At 31.6% G+C, this 23,862-nt stretch overlaps 2 protein-coding genes across 3 annotated transcripts in view; one reads left to right on the forward strand and one right to left on the reverse strand.

Annotated features, from left to right (window-relative positions):
- The first annotated feature begins 4,011 nt into the window (after positions 1-4,011).
- On the forward strand, positions 4,012-15,374 carry dct (dopachrome tautomerase). Its single transcript, XM_052564685.1, has 8 exons — positions 4,012-4,455; positions 5,826-6,125; positions 6,864-6,964; positions 7,992-8,158; positions 9,515-9,694; positions 11,651-11,786; positions 11,912-12,110; positions 14,110-15,374. The coding sequence occupies exons 1-8, from the start codon at positions 4,167-4,169 to the stop codon at positions 14,283-14,285; spliced, it is 1,548 nt and encodes a 515-aa protein (XP_052420645.1). The 5' UTR covers positions 4,012-4,166; the 3' UTR covers positions 14,286-15,374.
- Positions 15,375-15,458: 84 nt separating this feature from the next.
- The window catches only part of gpc6b (glypican 6b), a 34,216-nt gene continuing 25,812 nt past the window's right edge, over positions 15,459-23,862 (reverse strand). For both annotated transcript variants that reach the window (XM_052564684.1, XM_052564683.1), the window contains exons 7-9: positions 20,960-21,096; positions 19,774-19,949; positions 15,459-18,852 (exon numbers count right to left, since the gene is read on the reverse strand). In XM_052564684.1, coding sequence (XP_052420644.1) covers positions 18,659-18,852; positions 19,774-19,949; positions 20,960-21,096 — 507 coding nt within the window. In that variant the 3' untranslated portion in view covers positions 15,459-18,658. The remainder of the gene's footprint in view (positions 18,853-19,773; positions 19,950-20,959; positions 21,097-23,862) is intronic.

The raw sequence follows: 23,862 nt of genomic DNA on the forward strand, positions 1-23,862 counted from the left end.
TTTTTTTTAAATAAAAATAAAATAAAATAATTTTGGTGCAGATCTCAAATCTTGTTTGTGCTCTACTAAATAAAAAAGGTAATAATACTAAATTAAACAAATAAAATTGTTTTGGTGCAGATCTCAAATCTTGTTTGTGCTCTACTAAATAAAAAAGGTAATAATACTAAATTAAACAAATAAAATTGTTTTGGTGCAGATCTCAAATCTTGGTTGTGCTCTACCAAATAAAAAAGGTAATAATACTAAATTAAACAAACAAACAAACATAAAAAATAAAAATAATAATAAAATCAAATTATTTTGGTGCAGATCTCAAATGTTGGATGTGCTCTACCAAATAATAAATAAATAAATAAATAAATAATAAAAATACTTAATTTAAATTGGTGCACATTTCACATTGTATGCAATAAATAAATCAACTTATATCTTAATTTACTTATGTTGTTTCAAACTTGTGTGATTTTCGTTGTTCTGCAAAAAAATAAAAAATGTTTGTTTGTTTTTTTGTCCATATAATGAAATTCAAAGAGGTCCAATGTTCTTTAAAAATGTCTCATTGTATTTATATTTATTTATTTAGCCAGGAGAATCACATTGAGATATTTCTATCACTTCTTCCAGAGAGACCTGGTCAAGACAGCGGCACATTCAATTTCCCAAAAAAAGAACAACAATAAAACAACACAACAATTTACAAAAATCAAAAGCATAGTGAAACCAGATCAACTAAAACAATTACAAGTATCCGATAAAACATTTAGCAGAAGATGATTAAAGGTGCTTAGGGTTGGAAGTGCATCTAAATTGAGTACATTTTGCAATTCAGTCCAGGCCCAGGGAGCATAAAAGGAAAATGCACAACTTATATACAACACAAAATATATTTTCTTGTGACAACTTGCCCCAATCTGATATTTATGTCAAATACTCATTGCACGGTCCAGTCTGCCTTCATCATGGTGACTCTCACTCTTGTGATTTTATTGCATTTACTCAACAACTACAGCAAATATGATATTGGAATTGAATTGAAATTTACAAAAACTTTATTCTTACTACCAGAGAATACAAGCATGACTGAAAACCTGCTAGTAACTAAGATGCACAGAGATCTTGTGACAACTAGCCCCGGTTTACTCGCAATGTGTCCGTTAAGCTTCCATAATAGCACTCTCTCACGTGTTTCCCTAAAATACCAGCTTACTACATCCATGGCTTTATTTCTCACTGAACACTATGAGCAACAGAGTCTCTTAATAATTAATGAGGGAAATATCAATATTTGTCCTCTTATTCCTCCAGCTCTGCAGCACCATCATGTGTTCATAATGTGATGTTCTCCAATGAAACTGATGATAACCTGCTGCAATACGTACAATGAAACACAAATGGAAACAAATAGAAATGCGGCATTAGCATCTAGTTGAAATAAAGACAGAATCACTATAATTTAACACAATTAGTTAACTTTAAACATCTCATAAACATTTCATCAAAATATGATTTGCTGCACTTTTGTGCCTTGACAGATCAGGACAGAAAAACAACACTGTTTTGACTGTATTATTTTCTAATAATATTTTATTTAAACTTTGATTATACTTCATTTAAGACCATTTTAAATTAAACTTGTTTCCTTTTTTATATTTGTATTTTAAAACTGATGTTTATGTCTCTTTTTCTTATACATTATCAGCCATAAGTTTAGTTAAAGGCTTTCTGTTGAGGGTTTTTGTCATTTTTATTAGCTTAAATATATCTGTATAGTTTTTATTACTATTTTTATTTATTAGATTTAGTTTTAGTAGTTTTGGTATCATTTATATACTGTTATGGTTTTGTTAATATTTTGAATTCATGTTATTTTTTTAGAATTTATGTTTTCTTTTTTTTTTCTAAAGTTTTGCAATTTTGTATGCATTTTATGTCTCTCTATTTATTGTGGGGTTTTTTTTATTAATAAGTAAATAATTGGACGTCCATGACATGCAGAGTCCCACAAGGCTCGATTCTAGCACCGCTCCCACTAAGTCAAATAATGAGAAATGTTGAGAACATTTTTATTCTTTTTACCAATATGTCATAATAAATGTAACAATTTGCTAAATTTAAGCTTCTCTTGTGTCTAGATTCCAGCTCTGTAATTCACATGCATGCTGCTTACTTGTTTATATATACATTTTTATTTATATATATATATGTATATATATGTATATATATATCCATTCTTTATACAGAATGGTTTTATTTGTTCATTTACTCATTAAAGGTCATTTGTGGGTGCAGTTTTAAGTTGGGAGCACTTCACACGATTCTGTTAGTTAAGTCTTTGTTAATTTGTTGGCTCATCATGAGATGTGTGAGGTTTGCAGTGAAACGATCTGGAGACAAAGCACACTATAGCACAGGAACATATGATGGCCTACAGGTCTTCTGTTTCCGTCATCAATGTCCAAAACATGTTTAAGCCTGCAGTTAAATGTGTGATTGATCCCAGGACTAACAGTCTTTCTTCTGGTGATGGTTTGGGCATGATTTTTGACTAAGAACAAGGTGCAACACTTTCAGGGTTGCTGTAATAAACGTTTGATAGATTTGTTTGACTGATGATCTTTATTTGGAGTCTGAATGTTGCGGAGCTGCAAATCTTACACAGTCTCAGTCTGAGGATTCAGAGAGGCTTTGGTCAGTGACCCGGTTAGTCACAAGAATGACCCGAGGGGCGGCTGCAAAGATCCCGAGGAATTCACAGACTTCACACACGCTCAAACCCACTACAATCATTCACTTCAAATCCTTTTGGGGGGTTACATTCTCTCTCTCTCTCTTTTATTTTTTTAATATAAAACCAGAAAATTCTGAAATAAAAGGTTACTCAAACATTAATAAATACTATAATGATACACACAAACACACACACACACACACACACATATATATATATATATATATATATACACACACACACACACACACACACACACACAAACACACACACACACACACACACACACACACACATATATATATATATATATAACACAGTCATACATTAAATGAGGAATATTAAAAAACAAAGCTAACTGGACATATAAAAATAAAATAAAACAAAACAAAACAATAAAAATTAAATTAAATTAAATTAAATTAAATTAAAAGCTAAATAAAACATTAATAAATAGTAAAATAGTACATAAATAATACTAAAATAACACTGTCATACATTAAATGTGTTTTTGTTGTTCTGTGTGGAAACACTTAAAATAAGTTAAAATAATATAATTAATAAAACTTAATAAAAATAAAGCTAAAAAGGACTATATATATACATATACACATATATGTATGTATGTATGTATGTTTACGACTTTAAAAAAAATATTACTTTAAGCTAAATATTTAAATATAACAAGCACAGCAATTTTAACCTTCAATTTAAATTAAAATGTAAAATAATAATTAAAAAAATATATTCACTGTCACATAACAACAATAATTTAAACATTAAGATAAACTTGAAAAATTAAATAAACCAATACATTAAATATAGAAATATAAGTAAATTAAAAATATTACTAAATAATTTAATAGTGCATAAATTATCCTAAAATAGCACACTAAATGAGATTCTACTGTCCAAATACATTTTGGAGTCACTTAGTCTGCGTCAGTTTCTTCATTCCTGACTGAAACTGCATCGAGAACGAGTAACTCATATGATCCAGAATGAGAATATTTCTCAGAAACTGATTTCGAGACATGCTTTGTAAAACATCAGTGCATCAGAAGGAAACCTACATACGTTTTCTCATGTGTGATAACATCAAGTGTTTTATCTGCTCTACATGAGTAGAATCCATTGAGAAACATTTCCTCAGGGCTTTCGAGCAGCATTAGTGCAACACATAGTTTCTCTGTGTCAGGTGACTACCACGGGACGGCCGTAATAATCCCCCCATGCTCCTCTCGGCCGGAGCATATAAAGCACTGATGTGCTGGAGCTCTGTGAATACATGCATGTGATGTGTGGACACGAGCTGTTATAGACCTCCAGCCGTTACCGATACGCTCACAATTGCATGTAATCATTAAAAAAACACATTTACTTGTGATTAGTGACGTCCTGCGGCTTCTGAGGGAGAAACGGAGAGACTTCAGATATGAGGAGAGCGATTGTGTTGGCTGTGATCTCCAGTCTGGGATGGATGTACCTGGCCGAGGCTCAGTTCCCCCGAGTCTGCTGCACCGTGGAGGCCATCGTGTCTAAAGAGTGCTGTCCCGCGCTGGGATCGGATCCGGGGAACGTGTGCGGGGTCCTGTCCGGCCGGGGAAACTGCAGCGAGGTGCGTGTGGACTCCAAACCCTGGGGAGGACCGTACAGGTTAAGAAACGTGGATGACCGCGAGAGATGGCCCACCAAGTTTTTCAATCGCACCTGTCGATGCTTTGGTATGAAGAAAATACTACTACTTTTGGCTTTCTGATGAATGGTTGAAATTATGGCTGTTTGCATACTTGACCAGGTTTATTCTGCATGATATCAACCTGAAATATATATTATGATATACAAGTACAGCATTAATTTTAGTAGAAAAAACTGGATTCAAATTAAAATATAAAATTGTCTATACTTTATATACAAGTAATATATGATTGTTTAAATCTACATTACAATTATCTTTAGTGTATAATTTATAGAAATTAATGTATAATTAGCATTAGTATATATTACAATTATTATATATTAAAACTTATAACCTTTTCCTTAAATTATATTTATATATATATATAGGTGCTATGTATTGAATATTTAATTTTCACACACGTACACACACATTTATATATATATATATATATATATATATATATATATATATATATATATATATAAAAATGTGTGTGTACGTGTGTGAAAATTAAATATTCAATACATAGCACCTATATATATATATATATATATATATATATATATATATATATATATATATATATATATATATATATATATATATATATATATATATAAATGTAAAATATACATAATTTAATAATAATAATAATAATAATAATAATAATAATAATAATTAATATTAGCATTACACATATATTCAAATGTATTTTAATCTTTATCTAGTTCTAAATAAATATATATATATATATATATATATATATATATATATATATATATATATATATATATATATATATATGTGTGTGTGTGTGTGTGTGTGTGTGTGTGTGTGTGTGTGTGTGTGTGTGTGTGTGTGTGTGTATGTATGTGTGTTTGTAAAAATAAAATTTTTACACATAGCACTTATATATAAAATAAAATGTAACAATATTCAGAATTTAATTATATATATATATATATATATATATATATATATATATATGTATATATATATATATATATATATATATATATATATATATATATATATATTATATATATTACCATTTATATTCAGTTGTGCTGTATTTAATATATGAATTGTATTACTTCTTTAATACTTGTTTTATTCATTAAAATATATATTAATAATAATAATAATAATAATAACAACAACAATTAAAATTACCATATTCAAATGTATATTAATTTATATCTACTCCTAAACACACACACACACACACATACATATATATATATATATATATATATAAGTGTGTTGTATTTAATATAAATTAATTGCACTTTTTGAATACTTGTTTTCATTAATTGAAAAAAAGATTGTGTCCCAAATGTTTCATTGTAAATATCCCTTTTGTTTTCGATTGGCCATCTCTAAAACTAGCCTGAATGTGTATCTCCTGAACAGGGAACTTTGCAGGTTATAACTGTGGCGAGTGTAGATTCGGCTGGACGGGGCCGAGCTGTGACCAGCGCAGGGCTGCTGTCGTGAGGAAGGACATTCACTCTCTGAGTCCCGCCGAGCTGCAGGAGTTCCTGGACGTCCTGGACCGGGCCAAAACCACCGTCCACCCTGAATACGTCATCGCCACACAGCACTGGCTCGGCCTGCTGGGACCCAACGGCACCCAGCCGCAGTTCAACAACATCTCCATCTACGACTTCTTCGTCTGGCAGCACTACTACTCTGTCCGGGACACATTACTAGGTCAACACTGCTCTGCTGCATTAAAACATGGAGAATAAATCACTTCTTTCAGACCCGTCGATTAAAATGCATGCCTTTTCATTTCTTTACATAACTGACAGGAAATGTTTTAAATCATTATTACACTGAAAAAGAAAAATTATTCAATTTACTAAATTTGTTAAGGTAAGTGGTTGCAATTTATTTTTGCTACATTGTGATATTTTTTATTTTTATTTTATTTTTTTGCTGAAAGTCAACTAAATTTTTTATAAAATAAATAGATTGCAACCACTTACCTTAAAAAAATTTGTATTTATTTTATTATTTTTTAGATTTTGCCAATGAGGAAAATGCAGACGAAATGCCCAAATTTTGGATGAATAAATCAAGTAGAGATATACAGTTAATCAGATTACAAAACGGACTAGTGTCTGGGAATATTATATTTTACATAACAAGTACATAAACATTTTTACAGAAATATTTTACATAATATTATATTAAATACAAAATGCTTTTTAAATATTAAAATCTATTTAAATCATTAAATCCAGATTTGTTTTATTTATATTTTAAAATATAATTATTATTAACGTTTAATGAATTCAGTTGATCAGACATGCTTTTTGATTGTTCAGCATTAAAAGAAATCCACAAAAATCAAATCAAACCGAAAGCATGGAATCTGAAGGATGTGTTGTATTGTGTGCTTACTTCATCTTCTTCACTTCACTTGTGACGTCTTGTTTCTGGCAGGTCCAGGACGTCCTTTTAAAGCCATCGACTTTTCCCACAAGGGTCCGGCGTTCATCACCTGGCACAGATACCACCTGCTCAGTCTGGAGAGAGAGCTACAGGTCACTCCTGCATTTCTGGCTCTAGTCTCAACTTCTCAACACAGTGTCCAAAGTAAAGGAAACTGACCATTAGGACAGAGATACGGACTAAAGTCGGCCCATGATGACCTTTGATCTGTCCCGTCTCAACTTATCTTAAGAGGGGGCTCTTCTTGTATCGAATTTGTGAATTTGATTTTAGGAATGCAAATTTGTATATAATATAATTGGATATAATTACATATAATAAATTTCTGGCTTACAGTGACCAACAACAGCAAAAAAAAAAAAAAAAAAAAAAAAACAGTTTGATTACTTCCTTTTTTTTGTGAATAGCTAAGAAGCTTCACACCAGATTAGCTCTGTTGAAAATTAACAGAACATATTTTTTCACATGCGTCAACTAATTTCAATCAGTTAAATGGTAATGGAAAAAAATATATATATGTTTTCACTGCTTTAATTGAACCAAATTCAATAGTTTATCCAATTCCAACTTCAAGTTACATAAAAGACGAGTTGAAATCACTTAAACAGTTTCATTGTATCATTGTAAAAAAAAAAAAAAATGAATAAATGAATATATATATATATATATATATATATATATATATATATATATATATATATATATATATATATATATATATATATATTTTTTTTTTTTTTTTTTTTTTTTTCTAAATATATCCTGAGGAATAAAACAAAGAATATTTCATTGCTTTACTTACTGCACTAAATACTTACTAAGTAACTTACTTTCTAAATTACTTAACTAAGCACTTATTACCACTTACATCATTGTTTAATTACATTGTAATTACTTATGAAATTCACAAGCACTTTGAGAGTATAAACTTTACTTCACTTAAACATTTACACAACAACTGCACTTAAGTTTTGAAGTTGAAGCAGTTTTTTTATTTTTACAGTGTTACAGTGCCTTAATGATTAAGTTTACATGTTTATTCAGAGAAACATCGTGAGCTTCCCGTCTCCTCTGAACACTTGGCTCAGTGTGTTTGTTCATATTATCTTCTCTTCACAGAAACTCACAGGTAATGAGAACTTCGCCGTCCCGTACTGGAACTTCGCGACGGGTCGGACGGAGTGTGACGTGTGCACAGACTCTCTGCTCGGAGGACGGGACCCCGCTGACCCGTCCCGCATCAGCCCGCGCTCCAGGTTCGCCCGCTGGGGAGTGGTGTGTGACAGGTGCGTTTCTCCTACATGCTTCATCACGGACCAGGTTTAGAGGCTCTTAACCTGTGAGACAGACTTGCATATTTACTCATCTGCTGTCTTTGACGTCACATTTCAGATCAAGTGTGTCAAAACCAAATTAGTGAAAGATTATATTATCATTTTCAGAGTAAAAGTAGCATGCATTTTTTAAAGTATTAGAAAACGAATTGATAGGCTTGAAAAATGCATAAGGGGCACCAGAACAACTTCTTTGCATTTTCTAAGTTTTAGTATTTTTAGATAAGCTACTTGTGTTTTTTTTTTTTGTTTTTTTTTTTGTAATAATTGTAGGACTTAAATTTAATTTTTATCAACATTTAATGCAACAAATTTTTTTATATAAACAGTTTTCATCTAATATTTACATGTACATTTACAGTATTTATTTGAATTATTGAATATGTGTATTATTGAATATGAATAAGTATTTTAGTCTCAGTTAGCAAATAACAAAACCCTCAGGAAGAATTTCTACATTAGCATTATTTATTTTAGTTAGTTGCAAATACCGGTGTTTTTCAGTATCCATGAAATATAGTTTTTGTTTATTTGGTTTACAAATTAAATTAAATTTGTATGTGTTCTGCTTTAATTGAAAAAACATTTAACAAATCATTTTGTGTTTGTTGTTTTTTTTCCATAGTTTTTGTTGTTTTTACATTTTTTTAATTTATATGTCAATTTTAGTGCACCACGGTAAATAAAAAAAATATTGTTGCATAGAAAAGTAGCTGAAATCAAATAAGTTAAATATTTAATATTTGATTTCATTTATTTATTTGTTACAAATAATTAAAATGTTTTTTTTTTTAAATGGTTTTAGTTTTAGCTAACAATAAAAGCCCTGGTCAAAGCATGATTTTCATTTTTATTTTTTCATCTAAATTTATATTTAATTTCAGCTTATTAAAAATTATTTTTTAAATAGTTTTATTAATTTGCACATTAGCAAGAGCCTTGATCTAATCAACACTGTGACAGTAATGAATTTAAATATGTAATGGTACAATATTGAGACAATAAATTAATATAATAACAAAGGCACAAAATGCTTCCTATATAAATATAAAAATCTCATAACATATAAATAAAAATATATGACTGCCTTTATATGAGTTGAGAGTATAGTTATTGTTTTTAAGGAAGTAGAGAACATGTGTTTGAATGCACCAGTGACTCACTAAGTAGTGCACTTGACTTTCTACTAAACTAAGGAGCAGAATAACTCCGTCTCAAACCGAAAACACTTCACACCTGCAGCTCACACTGATCCAGAATCATGCCAGCATGTGTTATAATGTAATGCCGTGCATCTTCTTCTTTCAGTCTGGATGAATATAACCTTCTGGTGACCCTGTGTAATGGGACCAGCGAGGGATCTCTGCGCAGAGGAGTCACGGAGAGCACTAACGTGACTTTACCAACCATGAACGACGTCAGAAGTTGCCTGAACCTCCGAGACTTCGACAGTCCACCGTACTTCACCAACTCCAGCTTCAGCTTCAGGTAAAGCAGTCCATCACAGCATCTGTTCATCTAAAAACATTTAATCATGTTCTACTCGCTCCCAGATCTCGTCCATCTCCTATTTTCCTTCATCCAGGCAAAACAAAACGAGGTGATTTAGAACGTCAAAAATCACACAATTAAGCAGATGCATGTCTATCCATGATTTAAATCATCATTAATCAAAATCTCAACCATAATATAAGTAATTAATTTCACCTGAAAGAACAAAACAGACTGTTTTCTAAATCCCTCAACCCTATAAAGCTTACTGTTTCATAACTGATATGTCAATTCGAATGCCTCTTAATGATAAATATGATCAAAACCTTGCTATAAAGCCCATTGCACACAATCTACTCCAAGCCTTCTGTCTCTGATTGATGATTGTGTAAATTGTGCAAGTAAATTGTGCAATTGTACAAACGTCCACCTTCATCTTGTTAACTGGTTCTTGTAATATAAGCATAAGAATAGCTGTAGTAATATCTTCCTGGTATGAAAACGGGAAGTAAAAATCTCATCTCACTGAGACACATCACTGGAGATATAGAGGGATGACGATGTATAGATCATTCATTTATGTAAGCGTTTGCTTTAAAGATCACATTGATTTAAATTAAAATCATATTTTTAGGACATATACATATCAGTATCTGCATAAAATTGTGTATTTTTGCTCAGTTTGAGTCTTGAGTCAGTTGTTTTTCTCCACATTCTCACTATATCACACTACTATACGAGCCATAAAAGCTTAAGGGATCAAATATGATACTCAACAATAAAAAAAATACGGTAACACTTTATAATAACTGCATGCTATTAATCATTAGTTAAGCATTAGGAAACAGTTAATTCATAATTTATAAAGCATTAATAGACATTTACAAGCAGTTTATAAATACAGATATAAATGCTTTATACCTGATTTAAAAGCATATCTATAATGTATTTAATAATTTTTTTTTCATACTTTATTAATGATCAAATTATAATTTCTAAATTAAGTATAGCATTATTTACACACCAGTTATTAAGGAGTTGTCAGTGGTTCATAAGATCACTTAGAAATTGTAAGTAAATGATTAATAAACTATTTAATTGTGCATTCATACATCTTTTTATTCAGACATATAGTAATAGTTACATAGTGTTAATAAATGGTTTATTAACATGCATTTCTACTGTAATTCAGGGTTAATTCAAGTAGTTATAAAACATATGTAGTTGTTAGTTAACTATTTTTGTGAGCTCATCTATAGTGAGGACTATTTATGCCTTGTAAAGCTTTTACAAATGAGATTTAAATGCTGTTAATATTTCTATGTTCTGCATCACTGTGTTGTGTTTGTTTCTGTTTTTTGTTTAGAAGATAACTGAGCCTTTAAATATCCTTTATAAATGCTTTACAAGGCAAAACTAGTCCTCACTTTAGATGAGCTCACTTAACACTTTAGATGAGCTCACATAAATAGTTAACTGACCACTACTAAATGCTTTATAACTACCTGAATTTACTACATTTCGTGTGATCTTATGAATCACTGGCAACTCCTAAATAACTGGTTTGTAAATAATGCTATACTTCATTGAGAAATGATAAATTGATCATGAATAAAGTATGAAAATACAATTATTAAACACATTATAGATATGCTTTTAAATCAAGAATAAAGCATTTATATCTGTATTTATAAACTGCTTATTACTGTCTATTAATGCTTTATAAATTATGAATTATCTGTTTACTAATGCTTAATTAATGATTAATAGTGTGCAGTTATTATAAAGTGTTAACTTTTTTTATTTTTTTTTTATTTTTTTTTTATATTTAGTTTAAAGTCTCACGGTTCCATAAAAAAAGTGATTTTTCTGATATGCATTTCATATGTCAAGCAAGAGTTTACCTGATGTCTGTGAGTTAGTTTTGAAGTGTTCTTCCACCTTTCCTTGAAGGAACGCACTGGAAGGATACGATAAGCCGGACGGAGAGCTGGACAGCTCTGTGAACAATCTGCACAACCTGGTTCACCAGTTCCTCAACGGGACCAGCGCTCTGTCCCACTCCGCCGCCAACGACCCAATCTTTCTGGTAACATGATGATCAGTGTACATGAGCTCTGGATTCTGGATAGAGACATGTTCTCTTTTGTCTTCATCCAGACACCTTGGTCATGCCTAGATTAAAACATTTGTAAAACTAACATTTCCATTTAGGTGCTTCATACATTCACCGATGCCATATTCGAGGAATGGATGAGACGCTCCCGTGAAAACGCCAGCTTCCCAGATGAGATGGCCCCTATCGGACACAACCGGCATTACAACATGGTCCCCTTTTTCCCACCTGTGACCAACGAGGAGATCTACGTCGCTTCTGAACAGCTGGGATATTCCTACGCCATTGAGCTCGAAGGTAACAAACATGCTGTCAATGCACAGATCATCATAGGAACAAATTACCCAAAAAAGGCTAATTCTGTCATTATTTACTTACCCGTATTAATTGAAGAACACAATAACTAGTGATCTCGCCTGTCAAGCTCCAAATAAGACTAAACACAACATAAAAAAGCACCATAACATTGGTCAGTTTGAACTGTTGTTGTATGCAAGTAATGATGCAACCCAAATTATTATTATTTTTCATTAAACAAAAACAACAATCAAGTGTCTTTAATAATCACTTTGTTAACAACTTTGTAAATAATCAACTCTCAAATAAAAATGTGTTTCTACGCCTACCTCGTTGTTGAAATATAAACAATGGTGTCCCGTAATAAAACGTTTTCATGACAGATAAATGACTAATAATGAAGACGACAGGTTAAGTAAAAATATCATGGATATATAGTGCATACATTACATTCTAGCTATTATTTTTGTTATGGACAATGAAAAGCTTTACATTACATTGTTTACAAGCGGTGCCAACGTTTTTCCGTGGTTCAAACACTGATTGAGCGATGCATGATATATTGGATTGAGTTGTAGGCTACTATTTCTTTTAACACCTGGTTTTCATTCCTTTTTATTTCGTGTTATAACTAGTAAATATAGAGATGACTGGTTTTTTATGCGCTTGATGGCGCTGTCAAACCACATTTATTGTTCAAATTTCGGCATAAAACTGACATTTTGTGAAAACTGTTTCATATTAAAAGGAACAAAGACCAAAGCTTATTGTGAATATCAGATGCAGGTTACTAATAATGATTCACCAGCTTAAGTTTTGTCAAGCAGTCCCAGCATCCACACAACTGACATGTTTAAGTTATCCGTGGTTAACTTATCCAAATTGACACTGAAAATGACATGCAACATTTGAGGAGGCGCAAAATCATTTCGGTCAATATTTTTTCGCAGCTTCGAATCTTTTGAGAATCGTTTGTTTTGAAGCACTGCTTCGGAGCGCGTCTCAAACTGTTAAATTCACGTGACTCAAGTAAACAAGGCTTTGTTACATCATAGCCCTTTCGAAATATCAGTGGCCTGCCAAAAAATAAAATAAATAATTCAATAAATAAAATTGAGTGTAGTTTCATTTGCACCATTTCGACCATCATGCGTCATGACCAGCGTCAGGAATTTGTGAAGACATTTGTCAAAAATGTTTTTCAAAATCATGTTTTCTGTGGCCTAAATTTCGGTGTACCACAATATAAAATAGGTGCATAAAGGTGAATTAATCAGGATACATTTGGGAAATGGTGTTTTTGTTTCAACATGCATTTTCAAGAATTTCCCAAAAGTTTCTCATCCACACTGGAGCAGATATAAATGATAAGATATAATCTTTAATTTCGAGATATAGCCTAAACTCATAATTCTGAAGAAAACTGATCGTGAGATAGGCCTAAAAAGTTGAGGTTACATTTTATATTTCATGAAAAAAAAAAAATGAATAGTGATATAAATTTTGAAAAATATATTATTGAAATTAAATTAATGATTTTCTTAACAAATATATCTCTTGCAATTGGGCCTTTGTGTTTTTATCTCACAATTCTGAGTTTAAATTGCCATTGCAAGAAAAACATTGAATTGTGAGATATCTTATCTTTACGTGAAAAAAACACTTTATGGGTTTGAAACAACATGATAAATATATAATGAGAATATTAATTTTAGCCGATCTATTAGTTTAACAACTTTGGCAGAACTCTGAATCAACAACCTACATGATGTGAACTCATTAGATATTTTTTAAAAACTTCCCTCAGAATTGCTTTTATTTGTTTTATAGTTTTCTATTGAATTGTTGTATTTACAGTGCATTGTCCTATACAGTTCTGTTTGCCTTTGTGTAAAGCTTTTATGTATAAAGCAACGTTTAAAGGTGCTATACATAACACATGTATTATGGTTATAGTTAAAGGTTCTGTAGTTGATCTTTCAGTGTGCATGTGTTTCAGAAACAGACAGCAGGCCGTCCATGTTTCTGCTGGGCAGCACGCTGGGAGGAATCTTCCTCGGTCTGCTCCTGCTTCTGTTTCTGTCAGTGCTGTATGTGCAGCAGAGGAAGAGACGCGAGTTTCAGCCTCTCCTGAACACAGAGTTCACCACCACAAGATACACAGAGGAAGCCTAATTCACATCAGCAGCCCTGTCCCGAACCCTCATGCCCTGATCCAGACGGTGCATGCAGAGCCAAACATGAAGATGATTGCAAAAATTCACTAAAATCACAAACTCTGCTGGTGGTTAGAGAGGAGCGATGAATCAACGAGTCTGCTGAATTTGTTTAAGACCCCATGCAAATGAAAAGGGCACATATTTATATACCCTACAGTTCAAACGTTTGGGATTAGTACGATTTTTATTTTCAGCAAGGAGGCATTAAATTGATAAAAAAGTGACAGTGAAGATGTATACTGTTCTTTTCAACGTTGTTCTTATATAAAACAGTAAATCATCATATTTTCATGATTTCTGAAGATCATGTGACACTGAAGACTGGAGGAATGATGCTGAAAATACAGCGGAGCATCACAGAAATAGATTATATTTAAAAACATATTCACGTAGAAAATAGCTACTATAAATTGTAATAATATTTCATAATTTGTACACTATTTTTGATCAAATGAAAGCAGCCTTGGTGAGCACTGAAGATAAAATCGTATTGACCCCAAAATGTTTGAACAATATCGTGTATCTTTGATTTTTAAAACCTTGGCTTCATTTTTGTTTGTCATTTTCTTAATAAACTTACTGGAGTTTAATTGTCATTTTCATATTTTTACATTTCTAAAACATGATTCCTTTATATGCTAGAGGTAAAATGTCTGTGCCATTAGTTTTAAGTTTACAGAAGTTCGTTTGTCATATGATGCTTTATGTAAAGAGCAGATTAAAATATCTGTTATTTTAAATATTTTCCTGCCGGTTTGAGCTCACAAATCTCATTCATGTGACCGATCACTGAAAACACAACGGACAATAAGAGCTGTGTCAGAGAAGATTAACAGTAGTGATTTGAGTCTGTTCTCAGACACGCTGCTTAACAGCTTTGTGTTTCATGCAACGGAGAAAACAATAGAGCTATAGTAAATGATCACATAATATTGATTTCTGGGTGAATTATTCCTGTTAATGCAAATAAACTCATGAACTCTGTAAAGCAATCACACCACAGATTGAAAATCACATTCTTAATTTAATAAATATTTAATAATGATTAGTTATGATTTTTTCTTTTTTAAAAAGAGGATTTTAACATTAATGATATGGTGCTTTTAGATGAAGACAGGAATACAAAAACTGCACTTTCTGAATTTATTCAAGATATGAATGTAAAGAAACACGATGAGATATCGGTTTTACAATGAAACAGATATGCTTTTATAACATATCCAGGACATTTCTTCAGTATTTTTTTTTTTTATCGTTATTTGAGCATTTCACAATAAAACACTGTTTGAGTCAAGATTGAATTTAAAATGACTATAGCTTGAAAAATCTAGCCCTTTTTTAAGCGATTACTTATTTCTTTCATAGGTTTTAAAGCGTTCTGATGTGATTTAATAGTTGAATGAATATTTCTATAATACTGCTAGAAATCAGCTTTGTTTTCCCTGTAGCAAAGTATATGGAAACCTCTGACGGAAACAAAGATTGCACATCTTAATATCAAAGTGCATTACATTACATTCTTTAAAAAATCTGGGAAAAAAGCAGTAAATGATCTCATGAAGCACTGTGAAATGTAATTAATAACTGCTGAGAAAAACACACTCTTGATCAGAATGTTTGCATTTTTTTAGTAAAAAATCTAAATACCTTTAAAACAAGATTTTCCCCTTTTTTAAGCATAAAATCTAACAAAATTTTGTGAGGCATATGCTTTTAAAAAATAAACTATTTGTGAATGTTTGTGAAAGGCTAAAATCTCCATATATATTTATTCTCAATTAAATACTCTTGATTAAAGAACATATATTTTGTTGCAAATATTCTGATTAAGAATATGATTTTCACACCATAAGTGTACATATTAATAAGATTTATACTGAAAGCTTTAAAAAAAAAAAAAAAAAAAAAAAACACACACATTGAAGGTGAGCATTCAAATGCAAAGGAAACCTTGAAGAAAACATATAACATTAAAATCTTCTAAATATAAAAATAACACTCATAATAAATCAGCCAGCCTCAATTCTCCACTGACCAATTCAATCTGGATCTTCATGAAGCGGATGTTTTATAAGGGATTCATGACCAGCAATGTGTAGTTTCTCAAAACACTACCATCCAGGTCATTAAAGTAGAAAACATGATTAAAAACATACATTTAAAGTCTCACAAATCTATAACTCTTTCCATGGAATGGTATTACTGTTATGTGTGTAATCATCCACACATACACACAAAGATATCCCCAGAAACGGCATAAGCACTTGTGCAAACTAAACGTGAACTGTGCAAATGATTTCTCATACACAGGGGCACAAGATAAGAGTCTCCGAACACTTTAAAGGGATGAAACTTGGAATTAGATTTCACCAAAAAAAACAAAAAAAAAACAAGAATACTGCAAATGACATTTCAGTCGCATTCACTGCCATTCAATAGTTTAGAGTCTGTAATATGCTTTTGAAAGAAGTCTCTTCAGCTTCAGCAAGGCTGAAGTTATTTGATCAAAAATACAGTAAAAATTGTGAAATAATATTATTAATTAAAATAGCTGTTTTCTACACGAGTGTCTGTTAAACTATAATGTATTTCTGTGATGCTCCGCTGTATTTTCAGCATCATTCCTCCAGTTTTCAGTGTCACATGATCTTCAGAAATCATGAAAATATGATGATTTACTGCACAAGAAACATTTCAATAATTGTGCTGGCCAATATTTTTGTGGAAACAGTGATGCATTTAAATTTTTTTAAATAAAAATCTGTTGTAACATTATAAATGTCTTTACTGTCACTTTTGATCAATTTAATGCATCCTTGATGAACAAAAGTATTATTTAAAAAATATATATATATATACTGACCCCAAACATTAAAATGGCAGCGTGTTATATCAGAATACTGTTTAATGAAGACTGCTAGAGTTGCATAATAGAAACGCTGAACTAATGAGTTAATATTATATGCAAAAAGGACATAATATGTGCATGAGAGCTAAACGCTGTAATGCAGACTGATTTATTTTCCCTCATTTCTCAGATCCTGTTCAAATAATCGTTTTAAATTCATCTAGATATTCTCTTCCACGTTCATGAAAGCTATACCTGCATGAAAATGTAAAAAATCTGTGTGAGAAGAATACATAAGAAGACCTTTAATAATCTTCAAAATATAGAAGATAAATGTGTTGCAGTTAAAGGGATAGTTCATTATTTACTCTCCCTGTATAAATGCTACTGGTCTCAGCGGACACACAAAATATGACAAAATATGAATAGTTTAAGAACTAAAATGCATTTTCCTTTTTACACAAAAACTTTTAATCTCCAAATTAAAAAAAGCATGAAGGTTGGGGTTGGGTGAACAATCACTTTAAAGGAATCGTTCAGGTTAAAAATGAAAATTTGCTGAAAATGTTCTCACCCTCGGGCCATGCAATACAATCTGCAGATGGGATTGTTTATTCATCAGTTTTGGAGAAAAGTACAGTAGCATTGCATCAGTGTCTGATCAATGGATGCTCTGCAGTGAATGGGTGCCGTCAGAATGAGAGTCCAAACAGCTGATAAAAACATCACAATAATCCACACCGCTCCAGTTCATCAGTTAACATCTGGAGACGACAAAAGAAACTTCAAACCAATGCTTCCAGCTAAAATACAAATCCATACTCCATTATAAAACATTTCACCTGGAGAAAAAGTGGTCTGAATCAGGAGAGAAATCTGCACAGATCAAGCACTCTTTACAAGCCCAAACATCTCTAATCAAATCTGTGGCTAGGTTTTGATGTGAGCCACAACAGGAGATGGACGTTTTCACTGGAGGAAGCGTTATTATGGAGATGTTATTATTTTAGAAAACATCTTAATGCTGGATTTGTCTCATCTTTTGTCTTCTCAAGACATTAACTGATGGACTGGAGTGCTGTGGATTATTGTGATGTTTTTATCAGACTCTCATTCTGACGGCACCCATTCACTGCAGAGCATCCACTGATGAGACACTGATGCAATGCTACATTTCTCCAAATCTGATGAAGAAACAAACTCATCCTTATCTTGGAAGGCGCTAACGGTGAGCACATATTCAGCAAATGTATATTTTTAGGTAAACTATTCCTTTAATATACTATACTGGAAATATAACAACAACAAAAACCCCTTGACATCTTTCATATATCAGATGTGTGATGCTTACGGCCCTTTTGAAGAACTTCCATCATGCAACACCTGCTGAATCGGGAAGAGTGGCCTCAAGTCTTCAGACGGCTGAGATCAGTGTCCCGTCTGATATAAAACACACCAGTCTGTGTGGAGCTCAGCGGTCACTATCTCCAGTGCTCTCTCAAGGCCAGCGCGCTCAGGACCAGCAGCAGTAGGTTGGGCTGGATGATGGAAGCAGAAGATGTTTCATCTGTTTTCTCTGCTTCCTGAACAGGAGCGTCAGTGATGAAGGAGTCTGATTCAGTGACACACGTCTCCGTGCAGCCGCTGCCGCTGCCAGAAGCACTGCTGTCATCATCTGAGGCGCAAAATAACATGTGAGCTCCAAAATACATCGATCTGACTTCATGCAACTACCCTGAAGCAGACTGAATGCCAAAAGTCAAAGTTTTAGCAATGCAACACTATGCAATGCATCTACAATTATGATAGCATTAAGACGATGCATGCATAAAATCTAATGCACTAAAATATTGTTTAAACAAGTTTATCTAAACACAGTTAATATTTGCTTTGCACTCTTGTTTGATGTTGCAATAATGGTGTTAAACATACAATATCTGTACAATATATACTTTGTTTATATGTTAAATCAAAAGCCTTATGAATTAAAATTGGTTAATAAGGTACATATGTTTTGAAAATAATACTATAATATCAGTTCATATGAATTAGAGGTTTATTGATATTGAATTTGATCTGATAAAATAATCATGTGTTTACATAAACAGAGAATTGTGCTGATATTGGGTGAAATCTATATTATGTGTGTTAAATAATGCTCTTAGTTTCCTTACAATCACAGGACGTCTTGGAGAAGATACAAGCGTTTATGTTTAATTAAATACCAGATACAGTTTATTATGCAACCAAAACACTAATAAACAGGAGATTTTATAGAAATACAACAGGACTCTTATTTTGAAATTTCCGTGCATTACTATACGATGGAGATAAAATGTGCACTTTAAAATAATCTACACATTATTAGAAAATAAAAACACAGTATTAAGATAATTCATCAACAGTATATCATAAGCAAGTACTCTGTCATAAATGTGCAGATTCATTGATCTGCTGTGAAAGTGTGAATGTGCCTCCTTTTGGAAACTAATCTCTATCAAGCAACTTTTTTACCAGTTCAGACATGAAAAGACTAAAACACAATAAATCTGAGCGTGCCATGATGAAATCATTATTAAAACACAACGTGACTTACTGGAGTCCTGAAAGTAGATGTCATTGCCATCGTAAGCGTTCTTGAGTTTGGTGCTCATCACCTTGAGAGCCATGATCTGCTGTCGAATCAGAGTGTCCGGTCTGGAAATGTCCACGCCCACCTCTGGGTTATTCACTTGATTGGTCAGGCCATCTTTCAAAACCTCAGGGACGTATCTGAAAAAAAAAAAGTCCTAATCTCCTTCCTAAGTGCATTTTTGACTATCAATAATCCATATATAATGCAGCATAAATAATCATATAAACATGTCACGCTAACTCTGGCAAGTGCATACACATTATACCAGTGTGTGAACAATATTATAGATTTTTTTTATTGATATTTTAAATAATTCTTTTTTGGTCACTTTATATTTTTTTCATTTTTATTTACTTGTTCGTTTGATTATTATTATTTTTTCAATTCCATTTAGTAATTTTAGTTAGTAAATTATTTTTAGTAATTTCCATTTGAACTTATAAAATAAAATAAAATAAAATAAAATAAAATAAAATAAAATTAAAGCATTTAGCAGACGCCTATATCCAAAGCGACTTACAGTGCATTAGGGATATACATTTTTACCTACCATGTGTTATTATAATATAATATAATATAATATAATATAATATAATATAATATAATATAATATAATATAATATAATATAATATAATATAATATAATATAATATAATATAATATAATATAATATAATATAATATAATATAATGCATTATTAGTTTTGTGTATTACAATTACAGACAATAATTCCGTAAAAAGAAAATGTATCGTTGCCCAGCACTTATAATAATTCAGCATTCATTAAACTGTATAATAATTATATTTAATATCCACAATTTTTATCTTCACAAGAGAATGGTATCCAATAATGAAAAACGCATTTCAACTAGTTAAAGGGGTCACATAATAATTTTCTAAAACAATACTTTTCAATGATATTTTTTCCCACTAGAGATGAGGTTTGGGGAGTTCAGTATGGGTTCAGAAAGTCACAGTATGTTTCAGAGTACAGTAAACTCTTTTAAAAACAAACAGACAAGGAGATCATTGAGAAGAGATCTGCTTCATAAGAGCTGTGCTCTGTCTGTAGATATGTAGACTACGTCTAGATCTATTCTGCAGTGAATCCACAGCTGTGTGCAGATGCTGGTTTCCAGATGTTCACCTGCCCTTCTCGTGTCCGTTCCAGCAGTCGTCCTCGGTGCTTTCTGCAGCCGCCACATGCTCCTCCTGACAGAAGGCCTCAGGAAGTGAAGACCAGAACTTCCTGAACTTCTTCAGCTTCTCCTTGACATCAGTCACCTGGAGGACGGCAGAAAGACGACCGCTGAATCAACGGTAAACCACTGAACGCTGAACACACAGCAAATATATGGATGTACATCAGTTTGGACACGTCTACTCATTCTTTATTATGACTACTTTTATAATTTTAGAATAAAAGCACCATGGAAACTATGAAAACTTTCAATTAATGTACACGAAAAATCATGTAAATCTGTCAATTATTCATTAAGCCTCAAAAACCTTAAATGAAAACTTCATATTTTATAAACAAAGATTTATTGGTTTACAAGCATTTTCAGCCTTTGGACGATATTTGAAGGCCTTTTAGTATATTTGTGCTACTTCTGTAATGTTAAAGCTTCTCATTTTTATTTACAGAAACTACGATATGTCAATACTTTACTAAATTAAATCATTAAAATAATTAAATTCCAGAAGTTTCAAGTCTTGTCATTTTAGTATGATTGAAAAAAAAAGTAATAGTTTTTTTTATTAATAGTTTAAATTAATTTACTGTTTCAATTTTAGTTAATTTTTTTGTTTTTATAATTTGATCATATATAAATTATATTTAATTTAATTTATTTTAGTTAGTAATCAAGTTAAAACTATATTAAAATGAGAAATATTGCTTTTGCAACTAGATTAAATAAGTATTTTTTATGTAAGTATTTTACTTTTCTTTTAAACAAACAAAAAACAAAAACAAAAAATGTATATAAAATAATATAATATAAAAAGAGAGTATTTTTTAAACTTCGGTTAATTGTTGTTTGATTTCAAGTACCTGATATATTATGAAATGTTTTCATTCGTAAAAAAAAAAAAAAATTATGAAATAACATTATGAAATAAAAAATTTCTAGAAAATTCCAATAGATTTTATTCATTTGCATAACTTTCCTAGGTCTAGAAAATACTTTTAAAATTCCCCTCATACAGTAAATCCAAGTTTTCAAAGTCCATTTCTTAAAGAATTCAGTAAAGTCCAACATTTTGACTGATTCTGTACTGTAGAAAATGAACACGTCACTCATTATTCAGGACGGATTTTGATCAAAGAAGAGATCTTCAGAATCAATCCAGAGTGCATGAAGATCTTCAGCACTAGAGGGCGCAGGAGATCCACTTCCTGTACTGGATTTCCACTGATGATCTTTACTTAATTTTCTAATGATTTTTGGCATAAAACAAAAATGTATAATTTTGACCCAAACAGTGTATTTTTGGCTATTGCTACAAATAGTGCTCCAGGGTCACATTTAACAAGTATTGACTAAAGTTCCCCACATTAAAGAAACATCATACCATAGGACTAGACTTTCTGATCCTGCCGGACATAAGAAAAAAATAAAAAAATACTGCAAAAATGAACTAAAATTATGCTATGTACAGTTGCTTTGAAATAAATAATTAAACCCGATAATGCATCATCAAACATGGCTCAGATGCTAACTTCACTAGTTCATTAGAACAAATATATCACTAAATGCCAGCAATAGAAAAATCTGGAAAAAGAGGGATGGAGAGACAGACATGACAGAAATATCTTCAATAACAACTCTTTCTCCATAATCCAGTTTCCCTAAAATGATTAATTTACTACAGAACAGTACCATACCTTGATTAATCACAGTAAAGACAGACAACTGTTTTGTATATAATTTTTTTTTAAATCCAATTAAATATGCAAATGATGCATTATTAGGCATACATTAAAGAAGATAAATCTGAAAGCCAGGTTCAGAATTCTTGTTTAATTATTAAAGCTAGCTGTGTTTGTGGAGGGTCACATGGGCTGTTTGAACTCTCGTGCTGCTGCTTGATAAGTGACAACTCAACAAACTCCCAAAGTCACCGACGTGAGAACAGAGAGAGGATCATGTGATGCTTCACACACCTGATGCAACTTTAGCTCTCTGGAGCATTTTATCTGCTTGCAAGTAAACCTCGTAAGTGCGGTATGTTTATAAGACACCATAAACCTGCATCTGAGATTGATGCACAAGTCTTCTAGTAGCAAACAAGTGACTCTGCATTGCATTGAAAGTTGCATTAAACGAATTGACCAAGTGAAATGAAATGTAGCGTAAAACTGAATAATGTCATACTGAATACTGAAAATGACAACATAACTGTACACCACTGTTCAGAGTTTGGGCAAGTTTTTTTTTTAAATAAATTAATGTTGTTGTTCTTTAAGGATGCATTAAATTTATCAAAAGTCGTGACTTTTTTTTTTTAATTCTATGAAAGATTCTATTTCTATTAAATGCTGTTCTTTTGATGTTTCCATTCATCTGTGAATCCTGAAAATTAAAATGTTTCACAGTTTCCACTAAAATATTAACAGTTCTCCACATTGATAATAATCAGAAAGGGTTCTTGAGCGGCAAATCATACTGATTTCTGAAGATCATGTGACTCTGAAGAATGGAGGAATGATGCTGAAAATACAGCTGTGCATCACAAAAATAAATTACAGTTTATAATATATCCAGATAGAAAACAGTTGATTAGATTCTATTAACATTTTACTATTTTTGCTGTACTTTTGATCAAATAAATGCAGCATCGGAGAGTTTAAGTGTCATGTCGAACTCGTTAATAAATCGTCTTCATTTATCAACCCACCACCTGATGACAGTTTATTAATGCAAGTGTTTCAAGCAGAGAAGTAGTGTCAAATAAAGCTGATTAAAGTGAAGCTTCACGCTGTTTCTGGAGTAACTGCTGTGCAAGTGTCCTCTCGGGACGGCCGTCTGCTCTTTTGAGGTGCAA

This window comes from Carassius gibelio, chromosome B9 (assembly GCF_023724105.1).
Source record: "Carassius gibelio isolate Cgi1373 ecotype wild population from Czech Republic chromosome B9, carGib1.2-hapl.c, whole genome shotgun sequence".
NCBI lineage: Eukaryota > Metazoa > Chordata > Actinopteri > Cypriniformes > Cyprinidae > Carassius > Carassius gibelio.

Coding starts and splice junctions, on each gene's coding strand:
- dct (XM_052564685.1), top strand. CDS start 4,167: ATGAGGAGAGCGATTGTGTTGGCTGTGATCTCCAGTCTGGGATGGATG. Junction 4,456..5,825: donor TCGCACCTGTCGATGCTTTG/GTATGAAGAAAA, acceptor TCTCCTGAACAG/GGAACTTTGCAGGTTATAAC. Junction 8,159..9,514: donor TGGGGAGTGGTGTGTGACAG/GTGCGTTTCTCC, acceptor TTCTTCTTTCAG/TCTGGATGAATATAACCTTC.